Genomic DNA, 19,867 nt, shown 5'->3' on the forward strand with positions numbered 1-19,867 from the left:
AGAAACCCCTGACGGATGCTGCACACATCACAGCATGGGGAGAGCAGCAGAAACCCCTGACGGATGCTGCACACATCACAGCATGGGGAGAGCAGTAGAAGCCCCTGACGGATGCTGCATACATCACAGCACGGGGCGAGCAGCAGAAGCCCCTGACGGATGCTGCACACATCACAGCATGGGGAGAGAAGCTTCGACCTGTTTATCCTACAGTGGTGGGAGGGTTAGGGGGCCTCTGGTGGGCATAGCAGTAGCTACTAAGGAGCTGTGGGCAGGAACACTCACCTGGGGACTTGACAACCTCTTCTCTAGAACAGTGGGGTTTGCAGCGGGCGCAGGAATTGACCGCTGGCGTGCAGCAGTGCATGCCAGGCTGACACTCACAGATTCGAGGAGAGTTCCTGGAACACGGAGCCTTCTCCACAAGGCCTGAGGGACACAGAGAGGGGTCATGGAAGGGAAGAGGGAAGCCAAAAGGGTGGGGATCCAGTGTACACAGGGACCATCCAGGATGAAGGTAAGATGCCACATGACCCTCTGTCAGACCAGCTGGCTGGCACTCTGTGCCTCTCCTCAGTTCTGATGTGTATAAAAGGGGCAGCATGAGGGTGACCTTCACCTCCAGTCCATATGCCTGTACACTACTACATAGATTACAAACAAATAAATGTGGGGCCAGTGGGTAAAAGCAGTTATTCTTAGAACAGAAGGTCCTGAGTTTATATCCCCAGGACCCATGTAAAAAACTGAACTGAGAGGACCCTATATGACTGCTGCAGAAATGGGGAAGACTCCTAGGGCTGGCTAGCCAGCCAGTGTAGCTGAGTCAGTGAGCTCCAAGTTCCATGAGAGTCTCTGTCTCAAAAAGGAAGTCGGAGAATGACTGAGGAAGACTCCTGACATCAGCCGCTGGCCTACACACATACACACACACACACACACACACACACACACACACACACATACATGTGTGCATAAATAATGATGTCCCAGGATATGGAAAGAACTGAAGTACACGTCACTGTGTGACAAGCCATTCTGAAAAGGCATCACACTGTGATTTTCATGGACCTCCAGCAAGACTGAGGTTTTTTTTTTTTTAAGATTTATTTATTTATTATATGTAAGTACACTGTAGCTGTCTTCAGACACTCCAGAAGAGGGCGTTGGATCTTGTTACAGATGGTTATGAGCCACCATGTGGTTGCTGGGATTTGAACTCAGGACCTTTGGAAGAGCAGTCAGGTGCTCTTACCCACTGAGCCATCTCACCAGCCCAAGACTGAGGTTTTAACTGTAGAGGCAGGAGAGCCATCAGTGGTTGCCACAGTGAGGAGGATGGAAAGATAAACTACAGAAGCATGAGGAGTTTTAGGAAGTGCACTGCATGTTCTGGGCACAGATACACTGTCCATGGTCAAATCCCACACCATGTGCATCCCATCTGAATCAGGGTGAGGAATGAACTTGGTAATACATAGCCACACTAGTTCATCTTCTGTATTGGAGTCTGACTACTAAATGGTCTCCTCTGAGGGAGATGGCTGTGAGATAAACCACTTTCTATGAAAGCATAGGACTTGAGTTTCATCTCCAGAACCCATGTTTAAAAAGAGGGGATGGGGTGGGGGTTTGGAGAGATGGCTCAGTAGCTAAGAGTACTGCTTGCCTAGAAATGATCAATGTCCTGAGTACTATCCTCAGCATTGTATAAACTAGGCATGGCAGTGCACACCTGTGATCCCAGTGCCCAGGACATAGAGACAGAAGGACACACACATGCACACACACTTAGGAAGAAAATACAATCTTTAGAAAAATCTTAGCATGCAATAAACAAAATACACATTTTTAAAAAGGCACTGAAGGCTTTGATAAAATATGATTTTAGATTTCGAGAACAATCTCAACATATCTTTCAACCTAACCATCCACATAAAACCAAAAGAAAATGCCAGGCCCTATCACTAAACACAAGGAATTAATATTAGAAGAACCTATTTCAAGAACTCTCCTGGAAGCATCACCTTCTTTGTTAAGAAAGAATGCAGTTCTTGATGCCAGGGCACTGCTCGGACTGCTCCAGGGAGGCCCTTCACATTATGAATCCTCAGATTCTTCACTCTAGAAATGGGTTAAGAAAAGGGTCCTTCATGGGGCATTGTGATGATGCCCACTCTCCCTCCATGGAGCACACTGTATCTTTCTGAAAAGTATGGATGCAAAAGATGGCTGCTGATATCAATCTTCAAATCCAGAGAGGTAAACCGAGGCACTAGGAGATCAGATCTTGATACTTCCTGCCTCTCAGATTCCCCCCCCCCCCGAGAGACGCGTTCCAGGGAGAGAGAATGGGTTCTCACCTGGCAAACAGGTCACGCAGGCTGTGCACCTCCCGTCTTCATTGATGTAGTAGTCAGAAGCGCACTGCTTCCTGCAGTGGGCAGGACCCTGTGGGCATGGCTGTGTTGGAGACAACCCTGGGGAAAGCAGCAGAGAAGTTCTAGGCTAGCTCGTCTTGGTAACAGGCTGGCCTTCCACCCTCCATTTCTCACACCTAAGCCCCATTCATCTCTGCTTTAAACCACGGTTGCATCAGATAATGCTTGTGTTACGGATGGAGGCATGGACCTCGATGGTGGTCACCTCGATGGTGGCCAGTTATGGGGAAGATCTGGCATTCCTGGGCTGATGCCTGACAATCTGTAACCATGGGCAATTGCAACACTAACAATATGATCTGTTTCTCCTAGAGTGGACAAGAGTGAAGAGTCGCTGAAGATCAGCAAGCACAGGCTGAGTGCTTGCTGTCACTCTCAGCAGAGGTCCTGTTTCTCTGAGGGAACTGAGGGGACTATGGGGAGTTAAGACCATGAAGATACTGACTCAGGCTGATTGAGAGGCCCTGGAACCACCCAGCAATTTCCTCCCAAACTTAGAGGACAGGAGATGCGGGATGATGACCGAGGCAAGGGGTACATGATATCTGCCAGGCTCTGTCTGTCCTGCCAGAGTCTGTCATGTTTGCTCAGTCACGTATGTTTCCCACTGTTTCACCACAGATTAAGCACATGACGGAGGTGGGCTAATCAGAACATTTCATTTTTCCCCATCATCGCCTCAAAATAGGCATGTGACTCCAACAGACCAATCAGAACGTGCTATCTTTCTCACCATTGTGATTGGCCCAACATGGGCACATGACCATCAGATTACCAACCAATAAGCCCCATCCCTTGAGCGTTTTTCAAGATGGATACTCTGGCTTTTACTACTGAATTTCTGGTTAAAATTGGTTTAATCTGGCTTGGTGGCATATTCCTTTAGTCACGACTGGGAGTTAAATTTCAGTATCTAAATCTATCTACCTGACATATTCCCACACTCTTCAGGACGGCTGTCTCTGTTGACAGCCATCATTGAGTCTCCTGTTGCAGGGCCTGGATCATATTTGGTGAACCTATGTTCTTCTGACTCATAAATAGAAGCTAGAGCAATACCAGGGCCTTCACCATCCCTCACCCTGAACAAGGCCTGGAGTCTAGAACACCAAGGAAGACTGAAGGGGCTCAGGGTTAAGCTCAGGTGATTGTGGACCGTGTTCAAGTTCCTTCTCTGGGTTCCTATGGGGTTCATGCACTACTGTGGAGAAAGAACCAGGCCTCCATTGTAGTGGCCTGAACCATAGTGCTGTTGGTCATTTTATGATGCAGGCAATGAGTTGTCACCACAGGTATGTCAGCAGAGAGCTGGGAGTGGCTGTCAGGAGGTGGCAAGGCACCCCTCCTAGGTGAGTACACACATCAGAAGACATCACAGCCTCTCAAATTCAAAGGTCTTCCAGCTTCCTCTACCAGCCCACCCACGTGCTAACCCCGCCACATAGCTGAGCGCTGATTTGAGAGAGCGGGCAAAATGTCAGAAATTTCCCCAAAACACGGAAGAAGGGGTTTTTTTGGTTTTCCTCTGTGGCTTGTCCGGAAGCACATGGGTCAATAAAACTCCAGCAAAACGCCCCGCCCACCTCGTAGGCCTGAGGTGCTCAGCCACTTTCAGCACTGAGCCTTAGAGGAGGTGAGAGGAGGGAGCAGCCCTGTCTGTAAGTCCCAGCTGCTAAGTGGAGAAAGCCTAAGACCTAGGGGTCACGCTCACAAGTGTCTTTCTCTCTGAACTTTGGCTTCAGAGTGTCAGAGCACTGTGGCCACACCTCTCTGTGGGCAGAAGGGCAAAAACTGACCAGAATAGAAATGCAGGGAGCCAGTCCCTTGCAGCAAAGGAAGGCTCCTAGAGGTAGTGTCTCCGAGCTGCAATAGGATGGAGATAGCAGAAAGAGACACCCAGTGGTAAAGGAGACAGGCCGCACCAAAGGACTAGAGGCCTGAAAACACGGGAGGGGCTGGAAGAAATGACCTATTCCCAGAGTGATCTTGCCATTGGATTGAAGGGTGGGTGGGTGGAGGGAATAGATGAGGAGGGGGAATAGATGAGAGGATGGGGGGTGGGGGGTGGGAGGAGACCACTGTGGACTAGAATTGCTCACACGCCCCACCCCCACCCCCAATTCACAATGAAACTCTTAACTTCAATTTGGGGAGACAGAGGTTTAGGAGCTCACTATGGGTAAAGGAGCCCTGAACCCATGGGATGGGTAGGTCTCTGTGAAAAAGGGAGTGCAGGCTACAGAAAGGTGGTCCGGTCAGACTGTAAGCCAGGAAGAGCTCTGGGCAGAAACCTAATCAGGCCAGAACCTTGTCCTTGGGTCCTACGGTTTCTAACTAGGGGAAAGCAATGGTCTGAAGGACCCCAGAGAGGAACAGGGAGGAGAATGAGCTGGATTGGGAGACAAGTAGGGGGAGGGAAGGAACCCAAGAGGAGCTGGGTATGGTGGCACAGGCCTGTAATTAATCCCAGCACCGGGGGAGGGAGAGAAACAAGAGGATCAGGAGTTCAAGGCCAGCATTTGCTGCCACAAAGTTCAAAGGCAGCTTCGACCACATGGGATTCTGTCAAGTTGTCATCAGAGTCTCGAGTCTCGTCACAAGAATATTTAATTTTGTTCTTCTTGTTTGACTTTTTCTTCTTTCTTTTTTTAGACAGGGTTTCTCTGGGTAGCCCTGGCTGTCCTGGAACTCACTCTGTAGATCAGGCTGGCTTCAAGCTCACAGAGATCCACTTGGCTCTGGCTGGGATTAAAGGCTTGTTCCACCACCACCCAGCTCAAATAGTTTTCTGTATGTATATGTGTGTTTATGAGTGCATGTCGTGTGTGTGTGTGTGTGTGTGTGTGTGTGTCCTCAGAGGTGTCAGATCCCTTGGAGCTGCCTAATGAGGTTGTTGGGAGCTGGACCTGGGTTCTTTGGAAGAACAGGAAGTGCTCTGAACCACCGAGCCATCTCTCCAGGCCTGCAGAAATTTTTTTTTTTAAATCATTTTTGGGAATAGACATTATTAAATTCTTTCTCAGATACTTCATCTGGTAACCTGTGCAAGACTGCTCCATCAGAGAACACAGGGCTAAGCAGCTGTCCAAGAATCCCACCTAGCTCTAGTCACATCCCCAATGACCTTGTACAGTACTGCCTGCACCCACCTCCAGACATTGTGCCTGGGAAGCATTAATATTGGGTACATGGGCCTACTACTTCTCACCCACAGGAAGCCCTCCAGACACGGTGACCTACCTCTGATGCCTTACTGCCCTAAAAGCAGGGGCCAGCTACACCGAGCCAGTGACAGAGACTTCCTCCCACCGTCAACTGTCATAGCTAATGTTACTTTCAAGCAGACATCTATTCCCGGATCTCAGAGACGGCACCACAGCTGTACCTCATACCCCAGCCACCAGTGACACCCCCCCCACACACACACACATGTGCTTGAGACTTTTGATCATAGTCACAGGGGATCAAAATGGCTCATAACCCCTTTTCTAATCTTCAGGCCTGAAAATTGTTCCAGACGGATTTTCTGAAATTCTTCTAGGATTTACACTGTACTAGGGGTGGGGGAGCATCCCAGGAAGCCAGCAGTGGTTAAGCAAGCTCTGTCCCCCAGAAAGTTGCAGCCCAGGGCAGCCTGGGACGAACACATGTGCTGGCTTGGAGCAGACAAGAACTGTGAAGGTCAGGGTGAGGCAGTATAGTCCTGCAGTCCCAGCTCGACTGATGCTGAGATAGGACAGCAGGCTCGTTGCTTCCCTTGGAAGAGAACCCAGATGCAAGCCCCAGCACTCAGATGGCAGCTCATAACCACCTGTAACTCTAGTTCCAGGGGAATCTGACACCCTCTTTTAATCTATGCAAGAGCTTGCATGCGTACAATACATAAATCCAGGCAAAATACTCATAAAATGAGGGAGGAAGAGGGAGAGAAGGTCTCGCATCCTTGTGGCAGCAGCAGACCTAGCCTGTCCAGCAGGCAGCCTTGCCCTTCCCCAGACCTTGTGACATTAGAGAGGGTCTTTGGAAACCCGTAGCTAACCATGACCATGATCCTCTTTGCTACTTTCTACCCATCCCTCCTCAAACCTTGCTTTTCTCCCGTTCCCCCATGACTATCATCTACTAAAGCCTTCTACCTCCTGCCTTCGGTATCCCATACTCACCCGAGGGGCACTGGTAACAACAGTCCCTGGCAGCCTCCCCTGGGTAGTGGCTGAGGTCTCCGGCACAGGTGGTCTTGAGTGGTCGATCCTGGAGGGTCAGAGAAGCTGGTGAGACAAGGCCAGACTTCCATCCTTAATTATACCCTGCAGTCCCAGCTTGGTGTCCGTCTCACTGTCAAGGCTGAGACCTACCGTCCTAGAGATCAGGAGCAATTCCTGACTCCTCATCTCCTCACAGAAACAATGGCAGCTTAGATGCAAATGGAACACCCATGAGTCTCCATACCCTCCTCGGTTCACAGGTCACCCCTGTGAGTTCTCTCAGCTACCTTCAAGCTATCGGCCATAGCAGCAGCCGGTCCCAACCGTGTTCCCCTCCAGAGGACTGACAAGCCTCCCACCATGTCTCTGGGACAACTGCAGCAATAAAAGCACCTGGTAAAGTTTTATATGAGCTGAAATCCTGCATACCCAGTTGGAAAAGTGCCCAGATCCCGAGACACAGGTAGGACCTTGCCCACACCCAGCATACTCAGATTCCCCCTCTGGAAACAAAACATGAACCCATCGCTATGTCTATTAATCCATTCTGTCTGCTCTTGAATTTGACATAGGTCAAACAGCTCAGTCTGGCTCCCCCTACCCCCGGAGTGGGGGGCATTGTGGCATGTACTTTACTCTCAGCCCTTAGAAGGCAGAGAGACAGGCTGATCTTTGTGAGTCCAAGGCCAGGACAGCCAAGGCTATATCTTGCGGCCCTGTCTCAAAACAAAACAAAAAAGAAAATAATGTGTTTGGCCTGTATATATGTCCGTGTGAGGGTGTCAGATCCCCATGGAACCTGAGTTCTAGGATTAAAGGCATGTGCTAGCCTATGTAGCGATTTCCAAACACAGCTATAGTGAAAAAAGTGACAGTTCTGATAGACCATCATCTAATTTCCTTCCTTTCTTTCCNCCCCCCCCCCCCCCCCAACCTTTCTTTTCTAGACAGACTTTCATATAGATCAGGCTGGCCTCAATTCAACTATTAGCCAAGGATCACCTTGAACTCCTGGTCCTCCTACCTCCCAAGTGCTGGGATTCTAGGCATGTGCCACTACACCCAGTTTTAAGCTGTGGCTGGAATCCAGGGCTCCAGGCATGATAGGCAAGCACTCTACCAACTGAGCCACACTCCTAGCCTTGTTCTCCATCCAGTGCTTTCTTTTTTCTTTTTTCTTTTTTTCAAGCCCTTGCGCTGATCATTTACCTGCAGTGTTCGAGGTTGCCATCTGTCCCACATTGTTGTTGGCACTAACCAATGCATGATGGTTGCCAATGTAAGTCAGGTATCAATGCTGCATTTTAAAAGATGCAGTAGCTTTGGTGGGGGTGTAGTGATAGCTTGTGGTATGGTTTCTTTGCATTTCTTTCATGAATAATACCGGCTTCACTTGTTATTGAGAATAAACTCCGGCAGCTTCCTAGAGTTCTTTCAGCTGTAAGCCTCACTGGGAGATGGGCTTTTGTTGGACCGTGAAAGGCAGTCTGTGTTCTGGTTGAGTGAAGCTTACTCTGGAGACCCAGTAGAAAATTCTACAAGGGGTGGAACTGTAAACTATGCTCCCAGACATTAGGCTGCTGATACCAGGAGCCCTCAACTCCACAATCTTGTGGCTATCAGTCACACAAGCAATGTCCCAGGCTCCTGGTATTCTAGACTCCACTCCCACAGTTACCTAAGGCCCTTGCCTCTCTCACTCTCACCTCTCCCTCCTTCTCCTCCTCCTTTGTCCCCTCTCTCCATGTGGTCATGGCTGCTCTCTGCTTCTTTACTCTCTCTCTCTCTCTCTCTCTCTCTCTCTCTCTCTCTCTCTCTCTCTCTCTCTCGCTCTCCTTTTCTACAATAAAGCTCTAAAACCATGGACCATCTCTGTTTGTCAAGACCCGCCATGCTGGAGCAATGGAATAGGCCTTCCCCTAAACAGTCATGTTTAATCTCCCGCAGGAAGGCCTCCCAGCATTTCCAGCTGTCAGACCGGACCAAGGACTCTTGCCCATGCAGGAACCACCCAGCCAGCGCCATCTCCCCCACATCCCCCTTTTCCCTTCGGCCCCAGGGCTGACTGAGCAGCCCCTGGGGCCCCCACTTCGTTCTCAGCTCTTCTGAGACATCCAGGGGCGTTCTGGGGTATCTAAGACAGAGAACCCTGAGATTTCGCTTTCCCTATCCCCCAGAGTAGAGTTTGGTGGCCTCACATGGCCTGATGCCCATCCAGCTGCAGTTCCGTGGGGTCCCGAGGCAATCTCCTGAGTCTGTCTGCCCAGTGCCCCCGAGCTCTGGCAAGACGCAGGTCATCTCTCCCACCCCTTTTATTTCCCCACGTCCAGCATCTCACAAGCTTTGTCACAGTTAACACTGATTTTCAACTTGACAGGACCTAGAATAACCTAGGAGACAAGCCCATCACTGGGAAAAGTCAGGGTAGAAACGAACACATTGACCATGGGGGAGGTACAGCTTACTGGCTTTTCCCCAGGCTCACAGTGGCTGCTTTTTTCTTTATACCGACAAGACCCACTTGCTCAGGGATGGCACCTCCCAAGTGAGCCTTCCTGCATCCATTAGCCAACATGAAAATGCCCCACCCATATATGCCCATGGGTCAAACTAATGGAAGACAATTCATCCACTGATCTTCCCTCTTTCTAGATGTGTCAGGGATGGAACCAAGATTCGTCATCACACGAGCCTTGGCTACATATGAATTCAAGGCCAGCCTGGGATGCAAATGGGGTTAGGGTGGGGTGTTGTATTTGTGGAAACTTCAGAGAGTTACACCAAGCTTAGTGGTGCTGGAAGGTGGGTGTGTGGGTGCTAATTATACTTTTTTTTTTTTTGACACTTCTGAAATCATGTCACTGTGCTAACTTGAAGTGATAAATATAACCTAAGGTTTAGGGCTGGGTTGTAGCCGAGTGGTAGGGTGCTTGCCTAGTATGTATGATACCTGGTTCTGACTGCAGGGGCTAAAAACACTGAGATACTCACATAGCGCAGTCGGGAGGCACAGGCTCTCTCTCTCTCTCTCTCTCTCTCTCTCTCTGCACATCCCTTGAAGAAGCTTTTACTTCTTAAGTCACAGGGGTGGGAGTAGGGGGCTCCTAGGACCCTCCAGGTAGCAACCCAGAAGCACAAGCTGCAGTTCCCTGGTGGGCCCCTCCCTGCGTGTGTACAGAAACCTGAGGCAGAGCTAACCGGGGCTGTGAGGACTCAGCCCCGTGGGGCCTTCAGAGTATGGGAAAATTTTATGTCCTCGCCCTGGGTTTTCCCTCCTGGCCTGCCCCATCATCTCACTGAGAACTAAATTGCCTGAGACAGCATTGCCCTGGCCCTGAGCCATCTGAGAGTCATCTGTCTGCTTACATCCCTGCTGTCCCACCCTGGGCAGGTGAAGGTATATGGTCACTTCTCCAAATCCACCCTACTTTCAGCCAACTCCTGCTTTTTAGATAAGGAAACTGAAGTCCAGAGAGGCACAGCTGTCTGCCTAAACTCACACAGCAACCAAATGCAAATTGGAGATTTGAACTATACCGTGTCTCCATTTTCCCCCTCCCCCATCTCAGCCACAGGTTATCTTTAAAAAGTCCAGTGTACTGGAAAGGACAACACGTCACCCCATACTCCGTATCAAATCATGAGCCCAAATTAAGGGACTTTCTACAATTTACCCATTTTTAAATGTCAGTACAGAAACTGAAGAGATGGCTCAGCAATTAAAGAGTGCCTAGCTGCTCTATGATGAGGGAAGGACAGAGTTTAAAACACCAGCACCCACATCAGTTGCCTTACATAAATAATAATAAAAATGTTAGTTCAGAACAAATCATGCTGGCACATACCTGGAATCCATTTCTCAGGAGGCAGAGGCTGTAAGATTAAGGGGTCAGGTCTCCCTCAACTGTATATAGGATACTTGAGACACTGTCTCAAAAGTTTGTTTGTTTGTTTGTTTGTTTTTAAGTCAGTGCATATAGTTCCAGCACTCAGGAGATAGAGGCAAGACAAATTCAAGTCCAGCCTGGGTACCTGGCTAGTAAGGTGGAAATAGGGTAAGAGTTTATCTCAAAAGAACTTGGAGGGCGGGGAGACAGTAGAGGATTGGGGATATAGTTCAGTGGTAGTATGCTTGCCTAGAATGAGGTCCTGGGCTGAAGCCCCAGCACCAACCAACCAACCAACCTCAGTGTCTGAATTATTGGCTGCTGAGGAATGTGAGGGAGGTCACTCTAACGGATAACATTTGAATAACTGGTAAATGAGAATGCAGGCTGTTTATTTGGCTTTGCTTTGCTGTCACTGGGTCATGCTATGTAGCCAAGGCTGGTTACGAAATGTTTCTCAGGCCCCAGCCTTCCGAGTAGCTAGACACAGAGAACCATGGCACCAGAATATAATTGAGGGCTCTTTTCTAAAATTCTGTGTAAGTTCACAACCTGCCAGCAGGGGGCACTATCTTCTGGACGCCCAGGGTAGCAATGGAAGCCTGTCACTCAGAGCCCCACAAAGGGAGCCCCAAGGGGAGGGGGTTGGGGAAAGGGTCCTAGCTTTCCTAGTCCCACAAAGGGACTAAGCTACCTGTAGCTGCCTCTGCCTAAACTATAGTTTTATTCCCCTAATCCAACAGTTCTTCCTCACCTTCCTGTTCTCTCGGGGTGACCTCATACTTACCCTGTCCCTGAATCCCATTTACAGTACAGACACCAGCAAGGCCTTTGTTTGGGGTTGTGAATCAAACCTTTTAGCAGCAGATCCATCTCTCCAGGTCTGAAAGGTCTTTGTTTTTTTTTTGGCTTTGTGTTCTGCGGTACTCGAGAAGAACCAGCTCCCTGGTGCATACTAGACAAGCACTCTGCCTTAGTGCCTCTATTTTTATTTAGAAGGTCTCACTAAAATTTCCAGGCACGTTATGATCCTCCTGCTTCAGTCTCTTGAGTAGCTGGAATTACAGGCTTGTACCACGAGATCTGGCTACCACCAGAAGCGCTTTTTTTTTCTTTCTTCTTTAGATATGCTCATTTTATTTTATGTGTGAGTATTTTGTCTGTATGTAGTATGTGCACCTCATGTGTGCTTGGTGCCCATGGAGGTTAGAAGAGGGCATTGGATCCCTTAGAATTTGAGTTATGAATGGTTATGAACCACCATGTGGGTGCTGGGAATCAAATCCTGGTCCTCTCAAAGAGCAACAGGCGCTGCTAACCACTGAAACAGCTCTCCATCCCCTATCATAGGGATCTTTGAAACCACAGGTCTGAGAGTTCCTGTGTCACAGGACACTGGGCACCACACTGTCTAGGCTCTCCAGGCCCCACAATCAGGAGTCAAATAAACCTCTTTCCTAAAAATTTAAAATACTGTTGTTGTTGATAATGATGATGGTGGTGATTCTTCTGTGTGCTCTGCGTGTGTGTGTGTGTGTGTGTGTGTGTGTGTCTGTGTATGTCTGTGTCTGTGTCCTCTGCGTGTGTGTGTGTCTGTGTGTGTGTGTGTCTGTGTCTGTGTGCTCTGAGTGTGTGTGTGTGTGTCTGTGTCTGTGTGCTCTGAGTGTGTGTGTGTGCGTCTGTGTCTGTGTGCTCTGAGTGTGTGTGTGTGTGTGTGTCTATGTCTGTGTATCACACACATGACACAGAACACACTTGTGGAGGTCAGAAGACAATATATCCAGGTATCAGTTCCCTGCTTTCACCTTCCATCTTGGAGCAGAGTCCCTCATTGTTTCTGCTATGTAGTCACCTATCCCCACCTCGTTTCTCATTTAGAATTACAGATGCATACTGCTTCTACATTGATGTTCTTACATGAGTTCAGGGGCTCAAACTCCAGGGCATCGGGCCCCTGTGATAAACACTTTTACCCCCTGAACCATCTTGTCAGCCCCAAATGAAACCTCTTTGAAGCCCTCGGCCTCATGTGTTTAATTACTATAACAAGTACATACCACTAGGCCACATCTCCCATCTGCAGTGCCAGCAATGGAGTGCCAAATCCTCACACACATCCCTTCTCTTCCTCTCTAAGTTCTTTAGTGGAAGGGCTTGTGACATTAGACAGAGCTGACACTTCAGGGATTTCCCACTTCAGGGTTCATATGATCTCCGCATTAGTGAAATCCTCAGTAGTTAAAGCTGCTTGCCTCCAAACTTGAAGACTTCGAGCCCCAGGACTCAGACGGTGGAATGAGAGAACCAACTCCTGCAAGTTGTCCTCTGACCTCCACATGCACATCCTGGTGTGCATGTTCACACAGACATGTGCACAAATAAATAACTGTAACAATAAAGAGATATTTGGGATAGTGACGCATGCCTGTGATCCTAGAACTCAGGAGGTGGGAGGAGGAGGATTTGAAGTTCAAGGCCAGACTAACCTTAGGGAGGAGGAACCTGGTAGGAAGTTGTCGGGTATTAGAAGAGATCAATGTAATTATCATGGAACCTGGTAAGTTTTGCTCCATTCTATGATTCCCAATGCAACTGCAGTCTTTAGACCATGCAGCCAGGTGGGGCAGAACCCTTGGGAAGTTGAGGATGGAGGAGACAACTAGGAAGGATAAGGATTCCCTGGAGCTTAACAGAAGCACAGTTCTATGTCCTCCTTTCAGCTCCCCTCCACTCCCTAGAGCCACCAAATACACCGGTGTTACTCTTGGCCACCAAATTTGTTGCAGTTCATTACAGCAGTGAGAGGGATCTAACAAAACATCACCAGGCTGAATGAATGATTGTACTCAGGCTGGAGAGGTGGCTCAGCAGTTAAGAGCACCAGCTGCTCTTCCAGAGGTCCTGAGTTCAATTCCCAGCAACCACATGACAGCTCATAACTGTTTGAAAACTCCAGGTCCAGATATTCTGACAGCCTCAAACAGATGTCTGTGCGGGCACAATGCCAATGCCCGTGAAATAGAAATAAATAAAATCTGTGTAAAAGAGAAATGGAAAGAAAGAGAGATCTTACCCCTGGGCTGGAAAATATCAATAGGATGAAAGGTATCAAGATATGTGGAGCCTTAGGCTATTGTGGGCAGCTTAAGTGAGAAGAGTTGATGCCCCTCGATGCTGGCCCAGAATGCAGCACAAGGTCTGCAGGCTGAACTCTCTCGAAGCATGCATACTTAAATACCCCATCTAAGACCTGAACTTGGGTAAAATAGAACTTGTATGTTCCTCCCAAACACTTGTGTCTTCTCAGGCTTCTCCCACCATTCAGCCAGGAGCCTAACAAAATTCCTCACAACCCCGTCGTTGCTTGCCTCTTCCTTGATAGCTAGGAACAATGGCTTCTGTTATTAAGGCAGATGTGACATCTGATTAGGTTGCCCAGTGAGAGCAGGGTCATAGCCCACTGCAGTCTATACAACTGGGCTCCTCCCTTGCCTCCTCCTTGCAGTGCCCTCCCTTGCCCATTCTGGGCTGGCCATATGTGCCACCTCCTTTTGTCACCACTTCTTGAGCCAGGCTCTTCTGCTAATTTCTCTAAGACAGATTCCCTCCCTTAGACAGAGCTGGTATGTTCTCTGAAATGTCGTCTGGTCTGCAGGTCTAGCTGGGCACTTCTACTTGGATAACTACAGATAAGCCACCCCCAAGTCAGGACACAGCTCAACAGAAACCACACAGGTCCATCCTGGGCTTACGCTGCCTGTGCAATGATCTCCAGCCTCAGGGTCCCACCACTTTCCTTCTGTCCTGAGATGTATCAGATGCCAGTATGTGCAGACCTAGAAATGAATCACTCCTACTCAAGAAGTACTCTGGTCAGATATGAGTGGATACCACAGAAAGTTCCAGTAAGGGCTGTCCTCGTCTCAACAGAACTGCTCTCGAGCTGAGTAATGCAGCTGCCCTGCCTTGGCCATGGAACCCTTGTTGCTGGTGAACCTCAATCGAGGAAGGCAGCCTTCAATTAAGAGAAGCTATAGTCTCCTGCCCTCTCTTCCCATATTGGTTCCCTCCTCTGTTTCTGGGGCATCCTGTGGAACTTTGCCTCTAGGCAGGATTTGAATGGTTCTGAAAGTCACTTTTCTACAGGAAACTAAGAAAGCGCTCTTGCCCTCTGTTGAATACCAAGCCCGCCACAGTTAGCCCTACTGTGCAAGATGACTGGGCGTGCTTCATCAGTGACAACCCATTAGCAGAGCTGCATGCCGCAAAGACTCATTCATGAGAATTCCCCTACGGGAACCTTAAAATGTTAAGCCAGAGCTGGAGGAGGAAAATCAGGCTGGAGCCGAGGGCAGGATGCCCGGGAAGACATCGGGGGAATTCTGAACCCACGGAATTCACCAGAAGGCATGGTCTTATACCATCCCAGGGAGCCTGGAAGAAAAGAATGGAACAGAGGAAACTCTGTCTCTCGGTACACCACCTGAGTCCCAGATAATGTTACAAAAACAAGGCCTGTCTCTTTTTCGGAAAACATGCTTATCACAAAGTGACAAAAGCTGAGAAAAAAAGCAGCAGAAGAAATTGAAAAAAAAGAACTTGAGTCCCAGATCCCCTCTCCCCCCCNCCCCAATTTTTTTTTTTTTAAAGACCGGAACTTTCAATATAGCTCAGACTACCTTGAAACTTTTTTGAAAAATTATATTCTATGTATTTTGTGTGCATGCGCACATATGCGTGCATTCTCATGCATGAGCCACCTCCTACATGTGGAGATCAGAGAACAACCCAAGAGTTAGTTCTTTTCTTGGGGATGAAATTCAGGATGTCAGACTTGGTGGCAAGTGCCTTTGCCTGCTGAGCCATCTTGCTGGCCCTATCTTTAGACTTCTGACCATCCTTACCTCGGCCTTCCAAGTGCTGGGATTCCGGGTGTGTAGTAACCAGCTTTTTAAAATAATTTTTTTGTGTGTGCAGGGTGTGTGTCTGTTTGCTTGGCTAATCTTTGTTTTTGTTTTGGAGACAGGGTCTCTCTATATAGTGTTGGGTAATGCAGACTAAATTGGCCCTGAACTCACATCTACCGCCTGCTGAGTACTGGAATTAAAGTCGTGCACCACTACATCCAGCTTTAAAAAGGTTTGTTGCTGTCATTATTTTATCCTGTTCTACTCTGAGTAAGATTTCAAACCTTAACTGGAATGGAAAGGTGGAAGAAGTCTTGAAGGACCTGACTAGAGACCCCTGCTGGGCAGGCAGCTCTTCCCCCACAGACACCCCGAGTTCTGTCATGAAAGGTCCACAGACTTGAGGTTTGATGTTCAGCTTACAGTCATTGGGAAATGCAAATTAACATAAGAAGGATACAGTCCGTTCAAGACCACAAAATAGAGATTGATAAGATCGAGTGTCGGTTAGGATGTGGGAAGCTGCTGCTGTCTTACACTGTTGTGAGAAAAGACATCGTCTTGCACACTGCAAGGCGGTGTCATTTCATGTCAGTGCGCATCTGCTCTGTCAGCCACCAGTATTCTCTTACCTCTTCTCTAGGAAAGAGCCTCTCTTCCTCCCCAGACAGCAAACATACAAAAGACAGTGCTGGGGCCACGTGGTGGCTCGCGCCTTTACTCTCCGCACTCGGGAGGCAGAAGCTGGCGGAGCGGGTCAGTTCAAGGTCAGACTGGTCTACACAGCAAGTTCCAGGCTAACTGGGACTACCTAGTGAGACTCCAGCTCATAAAAACAAACCAGAAGACACTGGTGGGAATCTCACTGCTCATGCACCGGGGATGTGAAGACCCACTGTGGACACTGTAAAAGCTTCTGAGTGACACAGACCCTATCTCAAAACAAAAACACAGACAAACTGAGTGTGTGTGCCAGTTGGTAGAGTGCTTGTCTAGCACACCCAAAGCCCCGAGCTCAATCTTATACACTGCATACATGGCATATGGTAGTGCATATCAGCAATCTAAGCAACCAGGAAGTGAAGGGAGAAGGACCAGTTCAAGGTCATCCTTGGCTACATAGCAAACTGGAAGCCAACCTGAGCTACGTGAGACCTTGTCAAAAAAAAAAAAAAAAGCAGTTGGTGGTACATGCCTTTAATCTCAGCACTCAGGAGACAGAGACAGGAGGATGACCTCTGTGATTTCAAGGCCATCCTGCTCTACGGAGTGAATCTCAGGACAACCAGGGCTACATAGAGAAACCCTGTCTCGAAAAATAATTAATTAATCTAAACAAATAAATAAAAAGAGAAACCCCTATATATTTCTATAAAAGTGATCCAAATACAGATATGCTTTTATAGATGCTGTAAATAGCAGTAAAAGAAGAACATACTTACAGCTTAGAAGATATTGGTATAAAACAATTTGCTCTATCATAACATTTATACATTTTGTTTGGGGGCATTTTCACACATTCCAGGTAGTATTAAGTACACTGCTTTAATTGTAAAACATGTTTTCACAGGCTGTGAGATGGTTCTGTGGGTAAAGGCACTAGCTGCCAAACCTGATGAACTGAGTTCTATTCCTGGAACCCACAGGGTCAAAGGAGAGAACCAACTCCCTAAGATGTCCCTTAACCTACATAGTCACATAAGAATGTGCCATGCTCTGATCAAAAGGTGCTTCCACTTAGAAGGAGAAAAGAAGCCAAACCTCCCCACTTTCACATCCCACTTTTCCCTTCATCTTCCAGAGACCTTGTTGCTCCAAACTCTTACCTTCCCGGATGAGGGGATGAGGGCTTCCAGCATGGGGATGATGTAGGTAGGGTAGGACGGCTCCTCTGCTCACTTCTGCCCTCTGCAGGACAGGTGTCACACTGCCCACCGGAGATGGAAGGGACACCTTCCCTCTCCTGCCAGCTGCTGGCCCCCTCCGTTGTCTTCACACCTGCTGCTGTCCCTTGTCTCCCCTCCCCCAGCTTCCATTCAGCCACGTACCTTTTCCCTCCATGTAGACCCTAGGTTCCATAAAGAAGATTATCTGAGTGGCTCTTCAGAGTCCTGTCTCCTTCCCACACACTAATGCCTAGTGTGGCATTGGCCCCTAGGAACTGCTCAGTTTTCCTAACTCATTAACCAGACTTATTTCTGGGGCTTTCAACTATAGAACCAGAGACAGCACTGACTTGCTCCAGGGACAAATATCCACAATGTGCTTGCTCCAGGGCACCCCACCCACACCACCAGCTGGCCAGACCCTCATCTTTGCTCTCATTCACCCCCTCCTCTTTCCTCAGCCCTTCCAGCCTACGGATGCACAAACAACCCGACATCATCCTCTGGCAAAACAACGGCATACGCAGGTTTCTCTATCCAGGACCCCCTCTGGGCCAGCAGGAACAGAACAGGAACAGCTTTCTCTTGCTCCCGGTTCAACTCCTGGCTAATGACGGCGCAAACTGTTCCCAACTCTCTACTACCTGCGTTTGTGAAGAGAAAAGCTTTACCCTTCAGTTATCCACCCACCTGTGTACGCTTGCATATTTTAGTTGCCTTCTGTGTCCCCTCACTCTAGTTTGACTAGGGGAATAAGGTGAGAGGTTGACTTGTCCTCCTTTCCTCTAGCCACGGCTCTCGCACACTGTCCGGGGGCTACTGTCATTCCCTTACCTTTGGGAAGGCCTGAAGCATCCCCAGGAACAGCAACCCCGCTGCGGTGAGTAGGGCCCTCATCTTGGCTTCCCGACTCTCCAGCGCCTGGCCACCTGCCGGCACCCTGACTCTCCGCGGTGAAATCACTTCTAATGTGACTGCGCCTTCCTCGCCTTCTTCGGGTTCAGCCCTAATCCATCCCTCCCCCACTCTCTTACCACCTGTGATGCAGCGATCTGCTTGCCTGTGAAGCCTAAGAGAGAAGGGGCCACCACGTGCAGAGATGACTCAGGACTAGCCACAGCGCACGCACGCAGGGGGCTCCCCTGCGTTTTGAATGATCCGCCCCGGATTTGAAGAGGAACCGGGAAGCCGGCTCAGCTCTAAAGGTACAGGAATCTGAGAGGTACAGAATCCTGAGGCCTCTAGCCCCATTCTCCACCCCAAGGAAGGGTGAGATTCTAAGCCCACATCATCAGGATTCTTTGGAAGGGGCAGAGTAAGGAGAGCTCCGAGAAAAACGAGCATTTCTTCATTGTAACATTTGCTGTAAAATAAAGCCAGCCCTGCACGGGGAATGAATGGGTGGATAGAGAACAAATGGATGGAAGTGTGGGTGGGAAGATGAGGGAGTGGATGGATGGGCAGATGGGTGAGGGAGATGAGAGCAAACGCATGAATGGATGAGGGGATGGATGAATTGATGGATGAGTGGAAAGAGAACTCGTGGATTGGGATATGGATGGATGAATGGAAGCAAGGAAGGATGGATGGGCAGATGGGGTAGGTGAATAGAGAACAAATGAGTGATGAAGTGGACGGATGATAAATGGATGAGAGGATCACAGAATGAAGGGATGGGTGGATGGATGAAGAGATATACGTGAGATCCGTGAGTGGTTAAGTGGGTGGGAGGGTGGGGGGGATGAATGAAGAGATTAGGTAATGGATATATGGATGGATGAGTGGAGAGATGATGGGAGGACTGATGAGATGAGGGAAGAATGGATATGGGGTAAAGGGGAAATGGATGCATAAAGCAATAGATGGATAAGTGGATGCCTGCATGGCAGGTGGGTGGACCAGTGAAAGGACTATGTGAAGACTAGGGCATACATATGCTTATCAATCCACAGGTGTCCCTGCCCTGCTCCGAATGTTTTGCCAGGAGGAGAAAGCTGGCACCCTGGAGCCTCACCTGAAGTCTGCCTTATTCTAGTCCCCAAGCTGCTGTTGGCAGGTGGGGCTCCCCCCACGCCCGACTCCAGGCTCTCTTGATTGCCTCTGTGAGTACTGGCAGCACCTGGTCACTGCTGAGCACTGATTAGCAGGTGCTCACTGCTTCTGTCTGGTATTGCTTTGTTTTCAAACATAGAAACTAACACTGAGAAACAGGCAAGCTACCTATGAGCTCTAGAGATGGGAAAGTGGCTTCTCTCAAGCCCAGAATGATGCAAGGACCTTTTGGCTTCCACATTTTAGTCTAGCCTTCGGTGTTGATAGAGGTTCCCACAGGGCACCAGCTGCCACTTCCTACCAGGATTTTCCAAAGTCCCTACAAACTTTGCATTTCTCACATAGGCCTCTCTGAGGTCCATATCCTACCTGGAAAATCCACCCCCCCCCCACTGTGCCTCTTCCATAGAGCCACCACTCCAGACGCTCCCCTAAACTGATGATGAAAAAGATCCAGCTTCAAATAATTACAGGACCTGGCAGGGGCAG

General features: G+C 48.9%; 1 protein-coding gene across 1 annotated transcript in view; it reads right to left on the bottom strand.

Moving 5' to 3' along the window:
* Nucleotides 1–18,296, bottom strand: part of Tnfrsf8 (TNF receptor superfamily member 8) — a 49,306-nt gene extending 31,010 nt beyond the window's left edge. The window contains exons 1-4 of the mRNA XM_021201089.2: nt 18,161–18,296; nt 6,605–6,692; nt 2,364–2,480; nt 286–429 (exon numbers count right to left, since the gene is read on the bottom strand). Coding sequence (XP_021056748.1) covers nt 286–429; nt 2,364–2,480; nt 6,605–6,692; nt 18,161–18,223 — 412 coding nt within the window. The 5' untranslated portion in view covers nt 18,224–18,296. The remainder of the gene's footprint in view (nt 1–285; nt 430–2,363; nt 2,481–6,604; nt 6,693–18,160) is intronic.
* Nucleotides 18,297–19,867: the final 1,571 nt, after the last annotated feature.

This window comes from Mus pahari, chromosome 6 (assembly GCF_900095145.1).
Source record: "Mus pahari chromosome 6, PAHARI_EIJ_v1.1, whole genome shotgun sequence".
Classification (NCBI taxonomy): Eukaryota; Metazoa; Chordata; class Mammalia; order Rodentia; family Muridae; genus Mus; species Mus pahari.